The 12,936-nt window shown below is 35.9% G+C and overlaps 1 protein-coding gene across 1 annotated transcript in view; it reads right to left on the reverse strand.

Moving 5' to 3' along the window:
• Positions 1 to 9,524: 9,524 nt before the first annotated feature.
• Positions 9,525 to 12,936, reverse strand: part of LOC131065723 (26S proteasome non-ATPase regulatory subunit 6 homolog) — a 30,488-nt gene continuing 27,076 nt past the window's right edge. Inside the window, exons 3-8 of the mRNA XM_058000331.2 lie at positions 11,071 to 11,161; positions 10,805 to 10,950; positions 10,490 to 10,709; positions 10,298 to 10,406; positions 9,958 to 10,126; positions 9,525 to 9,814 (exon numbers count right to left, since the gene is read on the reverse strand). Of these exons, the coding sequence (XP_057856314.1) occupies positions 9,640 to 9,814; positions 9,958 to 10,126; positions 10,298 to 10,406; positions 10,490 to 10,709; positions 10,805 to 10,950; positions 11,071 to 11,161 (910 nt within the window). The 3' untranslated portion in view covers positions 9,525 to 9,639. The remainder of the gene's footprint in view (positions 9,815 to 9,957; positions 10,127 to 10,297; positions 10,407 to 10,489; positions 10,710 to 10,804; positions 10,951 to 11,070; positions 11,162 to 12,936) is intronic.

The raw sequence follows: 12,936 nt of genomic DNA on the forward strand, positions 1-12,936 counted from the left end.
ATGTGGATATATGGGAGATATAACAGATAAGTGATGCGAAAGGTTTTGTGATGTTATCTTGATCGATAGAATGTGAATGTAAAGATCTGCAATCGGTCTTGATTATTGGTCTAGAGGATTGAAAAGCAATGTAAGATACCAGTAAGGGAGGTTACAGTATAACCAATCCAGACAGTGTTTTAACCGGAACTCATGCAATGTGCTCTAGGCAGTGTGTCTTTCTGCATGTGCAGGCCTCTCTTGTAATATGTATTCATTTGGCCAGTGGATAGATATTGTGGGTCTCCAATCCCACCACGGTTTTTCCTCTTTGAGGTTTTCCACGTATAAATATCTATGTTATGGTGTTGATTCATGTGGTTGCATTGATATTACTTGATGTTACTTTCTTTTATGCATATCGATTAATAAGTGGATTTGTTAATAAGGTTAAAATTACTCTAATCAACAGAACACTAATTCACCCCCCTCTCTCAGTGTTCTTGGATTCTAAGAATTGGTATTAGAGCCTTGTGCCTCAGAATAAGTCTAACAGCTTGAGGAAGATCCTGATTCCGGAATCCATGGAGATGAGTCTACAGAAGGAACTTGAAGTAGCACTTGAGGACTATGATGTGGAAAGGTTGAAGAAATTGAAGCTGCAAGATGAGTTGAATTTTGCAAAGGAATTCATTCTTACCCTACAGGAGAGGTTATCATCTGCTCAAGCTAAAAGGGAGGAACTTTTACAAAATCCGGATGATGAAGAAAAGAATACCCTTAAGAAATTATGTTAGAAGTTGAGTCAGGAGAATGGTGTCTTGAAGAATGAAATGCAAGCCATGACTATGAGGATGTCCAAGGAGATTGAAGATCAGAAGAAGAATGAAGAAAATCTTGCTATGTCGTTGAAAGACAGATCTAAGGAATGCATTAGGTTGGTGTATGAGAATGATATGTTGAGAAATAAGTTGGTGCAATCACAGAACAATGAGCAAGAGTTGGAAAGAATGATGTCAATCCTAAGAAGTGATATGGATGCTGCAAATGAATACAAAGAAAATTTCAGGGTCAGTTCTGCAAGGCTTGATAAATTATTGAAGGATCAAAGAGACACTGGAGACACTAGAGGTCTTGGATTTGAGCATGGAGAAAGCTTCGATACTGCAAATCAGGGGAATCCACCAGACAACCAGAATTAGAAATCACTGATAAGGCACCCAATGCACATAAATTTAATGGTAGATGCTTTGTTTGTAATAAGTTTAGTCATAGAGAAAGTCAATGCAAAAATAGAGCAAATCAGAATAATAATGTTGTTCTCGGTCAGTGTTCAAAGTGTAATAAGTATGGTCATAAAATAGAAGATTGTAGAATGAATGTGAGACGTCAAACATGTGGAAAGTTTGGACATATGGCTAACCAATGTAGGTCGAAGAATGGTCAAGGACTCAAAAAGGCAATTTAAAAGAACAATGTTACTTGCTATGCATGCAACAAAATAGGACATATTGCCAAATATTGCAAAAGAAAGAATACATCGGAAGGGAATGACACATCAAATGAGAAAGGAAAGAAAAAGGTTGATGAGATCCGGTAGGCTCATGCTAAACAGTGGATTGGGAAGTCTGAAGATCAATTGGCAGAGATAAATTCTCTAGTTACTCAATTGGCACAGCAAAACGTTCCTGCACCGGCAGGAAACTTATCTGGTAACTAAGGCTTTAGTCTTAGGGAGAGGAAAATTAATGACAGATCCTGCATTGCCCCCGGTAGAGGTCTGAAAGCTTGTTTTACATCCTGGTGAAGACAGTCTGGAGATTCACCGGCGCTGAGATAATGGATTTTGTATCCAGTATCATATGTCGGCATGCATTAATATCAATGGGAAATTAGGGTTTTGTAGATTAAAAGGGATAAGTAGCTTCATTTTTTATCACATGACACTCAAAGTGAAGTAGAGAAATTTTTAGGCGATCAAGGGAAGTAAGAGCGTTTTCCAACGATTTCCAGTATTCTCTGTGCGGATTTATCAAAGGTTTTCATCGGCTTTGGTTGTGAGGCATTTTCTCTATTTTCATGCTAGTTTTCCTGAAATCGGAATGGCTTCTAGAATTGCTCCCGCTCCAGCAGATGTGGTTGTCCCTATTGTGGTGGATATTAAGGATCGTCCACGTCCAGAATTCAAACAATGCCCTCAAATTGCAAAGGTTGATGACTCTTTCGACGCATTTTCTAGGGTTCTCGGCAGAGTTCTTTATGTTGAAGATGTGAGAGCATATATTGATTGCACTCTGGAGGATTTGGGTTCATCAGAGATTAAATCAATGTATCTATCTACTTTGCTAAACAAGTATGGATTAATTAAATCTGAATTTCAAATTCTGAAGGAACAAGGTTTCACTAACATTCTAGAGATGCCCGAGTTGGAGGATGAGATGACTCGATATGTGCTGAGCCGAGTCCATGGTGAGTTCATGTGTCTTGATCGGCCCTATAAAATCACCAAGGAGTCGATTTGTGCTATCACCGGCTTACCCCAAGTCGGACAGACACTGAGTAGGAGAAAGATTTCGAACAATGAGGTGAAAAGGCTAACCGGTGCCACCTCTGACAACAGGTCGATGCGGATTAGCACTTTCAGAGATAAAATTGTTCAATTTGCAAGCATGGTAATTGGATACAAGGTAACTCAATCAAACCGCTTGAACTCTATTTCCAGTTCCTGTATTTTTTTAGCACACAAGATGATGAAAGAAAATGAGAAATATGATCTTTGTCAGTGGATGTGTGATGAGTTGATTTCTAATTTGGGAAAGATTAAGGGAGATAAGAAAGGTACATTCTGGTATGGAAATTTCATTGTCTGTTTAATGCTTTTCTTTTTGAATGAGATATCGGGATCCGATAAGAGGCAATGGGCCTTTGATATACCAGTGGGTAAACAGATCAAGGATGCATTGAGAATCTTGGGATAGGATAGAGACTATATTTTGTGGGGTTATTTCAAGGCATTTAGAAAGCTATGAAGAAGAGGGAAAGGATCCCTAAGCATATTGTTGATAATAACTCTACCAACATATGCTTGATGGTGAAAAAGGATGAAACTTTGATGGAGGCAGTGCAACCTAGGACTATTTGGGTTACTGAGATGGGCTATGAGGTTGATGCACAGATGTTGGACCTTTATGCCAAGATGCTTATAGATGCCACAGTTGATGAGAAGGAAAAAACATTTGGAACAACTAAGCAGAAGAAAGTTGAGGTGAAGATTAGTTTCAACAAGAAGAAAAGGGAAGAGCAAATCAAGAAGGTTGGACAGGTTGTCCAGAAGATGTCCTCTGAAATCAAAAAAAATCATTGGTTTGGCAAAGACATCTCCTCCGGCAGTTGTTCAGGCTTCTCCGGTAATAGGAACCAGTAAGGGTCTATCTAAGAGGAAGACATTTATTGCTCCTGTTAAATCTGGTTCTGAGACTGAGGAAGAAATCCTGAAGATTCCTAAGATCTATATGAGGATCCATAGGAAGAAGCCCGAGGAAGGAAAGCTGCAAAAATCCACAGTCACTCCTCTAGCAACTCAGAAGAAAATTTTGAAGGAGAGGAAGCCTACTGAGAAAAGGAAACCGGCCAAGGAGTCTACTCCCACCCCCGGTAAGAAGAAGAAATCAGATTTAGATATTTCTCTTGAATCTGGTAAAAGTGTAAAGGTTATTGCTCCTCTTTCTGTTGCTAAATTGATTGATCAGATCACAAAGGATGGTATTTTGAGTAACATACAGCACTATCATGATGATATGGATGATAAGGAACAAAAGGAGATTGAGGAATCAATTTTGTTATATTTAGACATATATAAGAAAGCTTTAATTGAAATTGAGACTCAAATAGAAGCAGATTTGTATAATAAGTTAGATGCTAGGAGGTTATCGCATATTGAGGAGGATAAGCATATTAAGATTTGGGAATTATTAACTATTTGTGGTGCTATAACTAATGAAGAGATGTAGCAATGTCTAGAGTTTGCTAATAAAATAATATTCTAGAGTAGACATCAGCATATAAGTCCTATGGTGGAAAGAGTAAATGAGATTGTGAAAGAAAGTCATGAGGCTTGGGTTAAATTCTTTGTGGATAAACCAGGTTTCTTTACATCAGTGGATATTCCGCCTAAGTCTGACATTCTAGACATCTCGGTTGATGCTAAAGGCAAAGGTATACTAGGTGGAGATCCACCGGTTTTGGAACGAAAAACATCTGAGGACATTCCTCCGACAGTTACACTTGTACAGGATGTTGAGATCAATAAACCAGTAGATAATCCTTCAATAATTGATGTTGATACAGTTGAAGTTCGTGAGGTTGAGACAGTGGAAATAACTGCACCACGTGGCGAAGCCACCGATGCTGAGGAGATAAAGGATAAATTAGATTAGAAGGCAGAAGGTCAGGTTGATCAGATTGAAGTCTACGTACCGGCACCTTCACCGACTGTTGGTCCCTCATTATTGGCACTTGACTCATCCAGTCAAGAAGATTTTGGTCGTCTTGGAAATAAGAACATTAAGCAGCTGAGCATCTTTGAATTGATGTTTGTTGCAGCTTAGAAATTAAGGAAGGAAGGGTCCAAAGATAAGCAGGTTATTGAGCAAGCTATTCCTATTTTGCAGCAGCTTGCACCGGAATACAAGATTGATCAGGTAGCTAGTCCATCTGGTAAGTTGAAAGGTTTGACTGAGCACATTGCCAAAGAGTATAAAACTCTTCAACAAGTGTCAAACCGGCAGTTGGTAGAAAGGTATAATGCAGCTAGGAAAGTCACTTGTGATAACATGATCACATCCGACGAGGCTAAGCTGACAGATGAGATGACAAGGATTGATGAGGCTCTTCATCAATGCAGTCGAATATACCGATCTTGCACTAACACAACAAAACTAACAACAAACCTGGATAATAAAGTTAAGGAGGATAAGGACAAGTTGGAACAACTTGTAGTTAGTTTTGATGGTAGTGAATCATTGACCAGCACAGTTGATGGTCAAAATTTTCTTTTAGAGTTTGAAATTTCAGCCCTAGAGAAGGAAAAAGACAAGTTAATCTGGTGGGCCAGAGAGTTGAGAGGTTTGGTAAGTCCTCGGCTAAATACTTTGTTACTTCATGAGCGGGAATGTATGAAACAGATGAGTTTGCCCACACCGGCAACCCTAACAAAGGAAGAACTGCACGCTTACATTCTGAATGGGTTTGTATCACATTTTGGTTTGTACAGAACTTCATTTCTTATTCTTTTTGCCCCAGCCTTTGGCATTGTTGTCAAAGGGGGAGAGGCAGATGTGAAAAATGTCTAGGGACATAAGAAGTAATGTATAGATCAGGGGCAGTGGTCTTCTGAGATCAGTTTTGGGAGATCAGTTTTGGATGGGAACCGATACAGCACTTCTGCGATTCATTTTTCACATGAGTGTTGCCATCAATGCCAAAGGGGGAGATTGTTGGCAATTGACACTCATCTGGGTTATATGTTTTGTCATTGATGGAAACACACTTCATGGGAGATCTGGCAATCAGGGAACCGACATTCACTACACCGGCATTCAAGGAACTGGCAAACTTGGAACCGGTATTCTAAGGTCGACATAGGAGATTGATCCGGCAAGTGTGGAAGCGGCAACGGTCATATTGTTTTATGTTTAAATTTTATCTGAGTCGACATGTGTCTTATCTTTTGTGATATGTTTGTAAGCCGACATAAGGCATTTGTGTTTATTCATGTAAATGGGTATATAAGTCAGTCCGAGTTAGGTCATTTTGGATGATGTGGATATTTGGGAGATATAACAGATAAGTGATGTGAAAGGTTTTGTGATGTTATCTTGATCGATAGAATGCGAATGTAAAGATCTGCAATCGGTCTTGATTATTGGTCTAGAGGATTGGGAAGCAATCTAAGATACCGGTAAGGGAGGTTTCAGTATAATTGGTACAGACAGTGCTTTAAACGGAACTCATCCAGCATAGCAGATGTACATTCTGAGTTCAGTTTTTGTTTGTAATCCAATATTTGGATATGTAGTCAGTGAGGCTCTTTTTATGATGAGCAGTGTGCTCTAGGCAATGTGCCTTTCTGCATGTGCAAGCCCCTCTTGTAATATTTATTCATTTGGCCAGTGGATAGATATTGTGGGTCTACAATCCCACCGTGGTTTTTCCTCTTTGAGGTTTTCCACGTATAAATATGTGTTATGGTGTTGATTCATATGGTTGCAATGATATTACTTGTTGTTACTTTCTTTTAAGCATAACGGTTAATAAGTGGATTTGTTAATAAGGTTAAAATTACTCTAACCGGCAGAACACTGGTTCACTCTCCCCTCTCAGTGTTCTTGGATTCCAACATGATGTGTATCCCAAGGCTTTTTGCAAGAAAATCACAAATTTTGTCTTCTAAGAGTATTTTTGCCGCTTCCTTTTTCACTTTCTATAGGATACCTCATTTCTTCTTTTTTTTTTCCTTGATATCCTCCTTAGCAAGCTCAGAATTTTCTTCCTTTTTAAACTCTCCTAAACATCATTTTCAAGGAACTTAAGGAATTTGTCAATCCCATGAGAATGGTGTGTCAATACTTCTCCCTTAAATTTATTCTTCATCTCTTCATTACCTTTATTCATGTAATTTTTTTGACCTCTTTTCTGAGGTTCACTCTTCCTTGCATGTTCCACATATTCTCGACAAGACATTTCAGATTTGATCTCTTCAAGTAGGGAATTGTAATTTGTATGCCATCTACAAACCTTTTTAGGATCAAGAGCTTTATACCTCACATCGCATGCCATGTTCAATTTGTTCAAATGGCTTAGCTCTCCCAATTGCTCTAGAATTTTCATGCCATCTTGCAATTTTTGAAGTTTATTCTCCAATTCAATTAAACATTAAGATTTCTCCCATATTCGAAATCAACAACTTAATTAAACCTATAGGCTAGCAAGACCATGCTCTAATACCACTGTAATGTCCCCAATTCAATATTCATAATAATTTCAAATCTGAAAATAAACTTATAATATATTCTGCAAATAATACCAACAACTATCAAAACTAGCTAGTTGTTCTTGAACAAAAGAGGCCAATACAAATCAAACAAAGAATGTTATTGAGACTTATTTTTCTAATATGAGCATCATATAAAATCGGGTCTGAAATTGATTAATAACATCAGTTTAAACTTTCCCAAAACCCCAAAATAATAAATCAAACCCACAAAACTATCACCCTCATAATCCACCTAGATCACTTAAAACACCACCAATGTCACTATTTGACTTCCAAATGAAAAATACACAATTTATTATCTATTACAAATATTATAACAACAACGTATTACTATAATGCCCTCACAAATAACTCAACAAAAACAACAAACAAGCAACTATGCTCATTAAACCACTTCAAACAACTCAAATTGAAATGAATGAACTAACAAATCCCCTATCTTTCTTCAACCCAAATGCAAACTCTAGATGAGGCTGCCCACTGTGAACAAAGGGTTTTTTTCCTTTGACCACCTACTGCTCATGGTCTTTCATCCACAAGCCGTCTACTCTAATGGGGTTTCGTCCCTTGAAGAATCTTCGTGCAAAACTGCATTTATAAGAGAAAAGTGATATCCAAAATCCCTCCAAATGACCAAAATTACATGTGAGAAGTGACTGCGTCTTTTTGTCGGGATTTTCATCCAGACAGAGGTCGATTTTCCACTGGGAGTATTTTGAAGAGTTTTGAGTCCGGATTTTCATCCAAACTGAGGTCCTACATGCAAGATTTAATGTATTCATCATTAACTATTATCTTTTCAGTACATTAATTTATCAAGTAGTAGTATAAGACATGTAATACTACCACATCTTTCTTTTTAATATCTACAATGACCTCTATCTTATTTTATATATCTACAATGACCTCTTTCTTACAACTTTTTCCATAAACATTTAATGGATTTAATGTATTCATCATTAACTATTATCTTTTCAGTACATTAATTTATCAAGTAGTAGTATAAGACATGTAATACTACCACATCTTTCTTTTTAATATCTACAATGACCTCTATCTTATTTTATATTCTAATAGAGTAATTTTACATGACTTATAGGTTTTAGTACACTTATAGGTTTTCATCATTAATCTCTATTAGGTATCTATCCTACATGCAAGATTTTGGAGCCCGAATTCAACTTCCTTAGGAATTATTGCTAATTTGGTTATGACAATTATCAAAAGTCATCATTGACCTATCCAAGATTCTTCGCCACTTGTAACAACAAAAACTTTCTAAAAATTGTCCTACAACTACTTTTTCCAAAATGACGCAAAATCAAATTCAAACTCCCTCCTTTGGAATTATTGACAATTGTCAAAAGTTGTCATTGAGTTATCAAAGATTGTCCTCTAGTAGTAAATGCACAAACTTTCTAAAATTCATCATCCAACAACTTTCTCATAATAGCACAAATTCCAACACCCCACTAAGAATTTAATTTGATATTTAAATGTACTTTTGATATTGAGAATATTTGAACATTTCTAAATATTAAATTTATTATTCTCTCTTAACTTATTCAATTAACCCGTGAAAGAACAATTGAGTTAATAAATGCCAAAATTAGAAATTAGAAAAAGGAGACATGACATTGATTTTCAATTCTTAACTACTTAGTAGTTACACTGATCTTAAATTTGTATATAATGTTAAACAATTATTATTATTTCTCTATAATAAAGTGAGTAATAAAAACGATTAAGATTGAATTTAGATATGTACGTGCAAAAATTAGACTGATTAGCGAAGTTAAATCATAAGAAAATGACCCCACACACATTATCCCATCGTTGCTCATATAATCTCTCATAGTTTGAGCAATGATATTTATTTTAAAATTAAGAATTATGATTTAACAAGATGCAGATAGTAGGCAAGTACATAACCTCATAGAGCATCAGTCATTTTTTGGGCAGGTGTCAATGTTTATTGACGAAATTAAACTTAAAATGAAATATCACAGAAACTAAAGTTTCAATCTTCAAGGATGGATTGTCAACCAACCTCGCTCACAATTGGAAATAAAGTTGGAGTCAAATGAGTTAAATACAATAATCCTTGTAAAAAAACCTTCACCTACGTTTCAAGATTTTACTTAGCATGATGACAGTTGGGCCAAATGAAAAGAGGCCTTTCTCGAATATTCAAATATTTTTGTTTAGCATGATGACACCAGTCACAACCAGAATGTAGTTTAGAGCAATAATCTTTATTTTTCATATTTTTGTTTTTTAATAAATATTTCACTCGCTCACAATAATATTTGCATAATTAATTATAAATAATAATAACTTCAAACTTATAGTTTTGATAATTAATCATTGTATTTTGCCAGAGAAATACAATGTTTTTAAACCTTTCTAAACAGAAATTTCAGTAAAACCAGCCAATCTAGTTGCAAACCATGAAAGAATAAAACCATAAATGATTAGACACAAATCTGAATTGACAAAAGAAAAGTTGCCATTTACTCATTTAGAACATGATCAACATTCATTAAGTCCTATCAGGCTTCAAAATCACCCTCGAGCAGCTACTGAAAGCAAACTCATTCCAGAGCTTAAAGGTCAATTACTCTGGAGAGCTTCTGAATACGATTCAAAAGAAAGTCTCCTTGCTTAATTGTTGCCTGGTAAAGAGCATTCTTGGCATCTGGTCTGTTGGTTTCTAAAACACCAGCAACTTTATCAATTTTGCAATGAAGCTTGCCTGCAGCTATGAAACGAGAGAGCTCCCTGCAAAACATGTAAACATTTTTAAAATGATGACAGCATCTGAGCACTGCTTCAACTATGAACATCAACAAATTCTCAAGTATCAATTCAACATCAAATGAAGTTTAAAAACAATGAGCTCATGCATAACTCAGAATGCTTACGTGTCAATGAAATCAACACTGACACCAAAAGCTTTTGCCATGGCCTCCATAGTTACACTTTTGTAGGATTCTAGAAACTGTGAATATACAACAGTGCGGACCTCTCTCATGTAGTACCGAAAATGTGGATGCAAGTAGCGATCCAGTTTTATTTGATCTGTTAAACCAGCTGAGAGAATCCAGTAAATTTGGTTAGATGTATATGCTAATTCCAAAGTAGTTATGTAATTACAAAATGACAAATTACACTTTTTTGTGTATTTCATCTAATTAATAGAAAAAGTGAAGTGCTTTTCTTGGGCTTAAGCTCGAGAGAATAAAATGGTAGATGAATACTCACCAAAAGCAATAAAAAATGACTTGTACTGACAGCCATATAGGGAGTTAAGAAAATCAGAAAGATGTGGTATCTTGCTAATCACAGTCAAAATCTCAGGTGCATCCACAACCTGTAATGTCACCCCAATGGCATTTGTCAATATATCATCTGTGACAATTACAGTAAAAGAACATGCCTGAGTGAATTACGTACCTTTTGCTTGAGAGAGACTCTGTCCAATGAGATGATACTGGTCAACACAGTGTAGAATATGAAGACATCATATGGGAAAAGCTCATAAGTTGTAAATGTTGATATAGAATCTAAAAATAGTTCTGCTGCTTTCTTGAAATTTCGTGTAGACATACAGTAAAGGCCCTCATACACCTTCAATCGGTTCTTCCTTTCCCAATCACCTCCTTCATCGAACAAACTGCATTTAGACTACCAAAGTTAACTACTACAAGACTGACCAAGAAGGCTTATGAAAATATCCGAAAAGAAACAACTACTAAAAGGATAACATACTTCTTTGCTTTGTCAATTCCTTTAGAAATTAGATCAAAGTCCATGAAGAAGAACCCAAGCTGAAGGGTGTGGAAAACCAAGTCCATCTTCTGGCCCACGGCAACAGTCTTGCCTTCAGTGACTTTCATTTGTTCCAAAGCCTTCTCCTGCAAAGCAGAACCCAATATAGTTCAGATATTTCCTAATAGAACAGCAAACATAGGCAAGACAAAAAGGTCAGGGAAATAGCCCTCATCATACAGCTATAGAGGAAAGTTATTACACACCTTATCACCAATGCGTATGTAATACAAAGATTTTGCAAGGTGTGCCTCTCGTACTTCACTTTCACCTAGATTTTCCTCTGCATCAGTAATCCTGCAAAAAAATGATAAAACTTTAAATAATCTGACTTTGCAAATAGACAAAGAAATTGATACAATTATATCTCCTTCACATTCAATTATATTCAAAAACTTGAATCATTTGTAAAACAATTTCCAAAAACAAGGAAAAATTACATGACAATAAATTGTTTGAAAAACATATGTTCTCTTGTGCAAAACGGTATTCGTGACAATTGCAACTTAGAACATACATACTGTTTCAAACAAATGCAAGTAATTAAATCATGAAAATTTTAAATCGTAACATGAGAAGACCAACATTTAGAAAATAAAGGAAAAAACAAAATGATATTCCAAGATTATTTGGCTGCAATTAAAATATAGACTAGACAAAGAGTTAAAGGCAAATATCTTGTCAACTTTACAGTACCCTCTGTAATTTTAATTATTTAATTGAAAAATGATTGTTTCAAAAAGTGTTTGTTTCTTTCTAATCCAAAGCATTAAACCAATTAACAAGTTGATATTTTCAAGAGTGAGCATAAGCCAATTAACAAGTTGATATTTTCAAGAGTAAGCTAAAGAATAAAACAAAGAGGAGTACAAATATTTTTTTGCTTTCGAAAAGCATCTAGGGAACAAAGCTAAGTTGGTGCTAGTTGCCATTCAAAGACATTTACTAGATAATAGTCAAAAAGCAGAGAAGAATGCCACTGAAATAGTGGATGCATTTACCAAAATAAATCAAAACCAAAAATGAAGGCACAGAAGAAGACTTTGCTTGTTATAAGGAGATGAAAAGATAGGTTTGTCTACCAATCTGCAATCACAAGAAAATAGAAAACAAGATCCTTCAGTTGGAGACTAGCAAGTGAAAAGTGTTGGACCCATGAGGACATTGGTAGAGAGGTTGTCAGACTCTGAAAAAAATTGTTAACATAATCTGACAAGAATAGGAAGGATGCTAATGTTTCCTTCTTAGGCAGCAACTCAAAAGCTGCAGTGAAGAAAATTGTATTCAAATTGCAGGGAGATAAGGCACCAACCAAATACGTTTCAAAAAACTTCTAGCAAGAAGTTTGAGCTCTGATTGGCAAAAAAGTCACAAAATACAATGGAAGAATCAGGATTATCCCATGTAATTTTGAAGGCTTTAAATACCACCTTCATAAATATTACCATAAGGAGCCAGATGCCTGCTCAAAAAATTTTGGGCACTCTGCTTTTCAACACCATTTACAAGATCATCTCTAAAATCCTGCAGATAGATGAGTGCAGGCAAACCTTGCTTTCCGAAACTATTTACAAAACCATATCTAAAGTTTGGCAAACAGATTGAAACCTGCTTTGACACTGAAAATCTCTCAAGAGCAAGGGGCTTTTGTGAAAGGGTGGTAATGGAATCACAGTTGCACACCAAATTATTCGTAATCTTACTGCTAGGGGTTGAAAATTGAAAATTATTATCATTAAGTTGGATATTTCTAAGGCTTATAACAGCATGTGTTAGAATTTCTCAAGAAGACTTTTGAATGATTCAGGTTCTTGAGTCAGCGAACTAGAATACTTCTCAACATTGAAATTCTCTATCCTCGAGAATAAATCTCCCACAATCTTTCAAATTCTTCATAAGGTCATGTTGATGTGTTTTTTATGCACTTCAAACACAGAATAAAATACCAAGGTATCTTATCCTCTCTTGAACAAAGTCTCTCAAATGCTATGCTTTGTGATCAAATAAGACAACTCCAAGGTTTCTACTGTCAAGTCTTGACGCGTGGATAAGCTCAATGGTTTGATGTGATA

This window comes from Cryptomeria japonica, chromosome 7 (assembly GCF_030272615.1).
Source record: "Cryptomeria japonica chromosome 7, Sugi_1.0, whole genome shotgun sequence".
In the NCBI taxonomy this organism is placed as follows: Eukaryota; Viridiplantae; Streptophyta; class Pinopsida; order Cupressales; family Cupressaceae; genus Cryptomeria; species Cryptomeria japonica.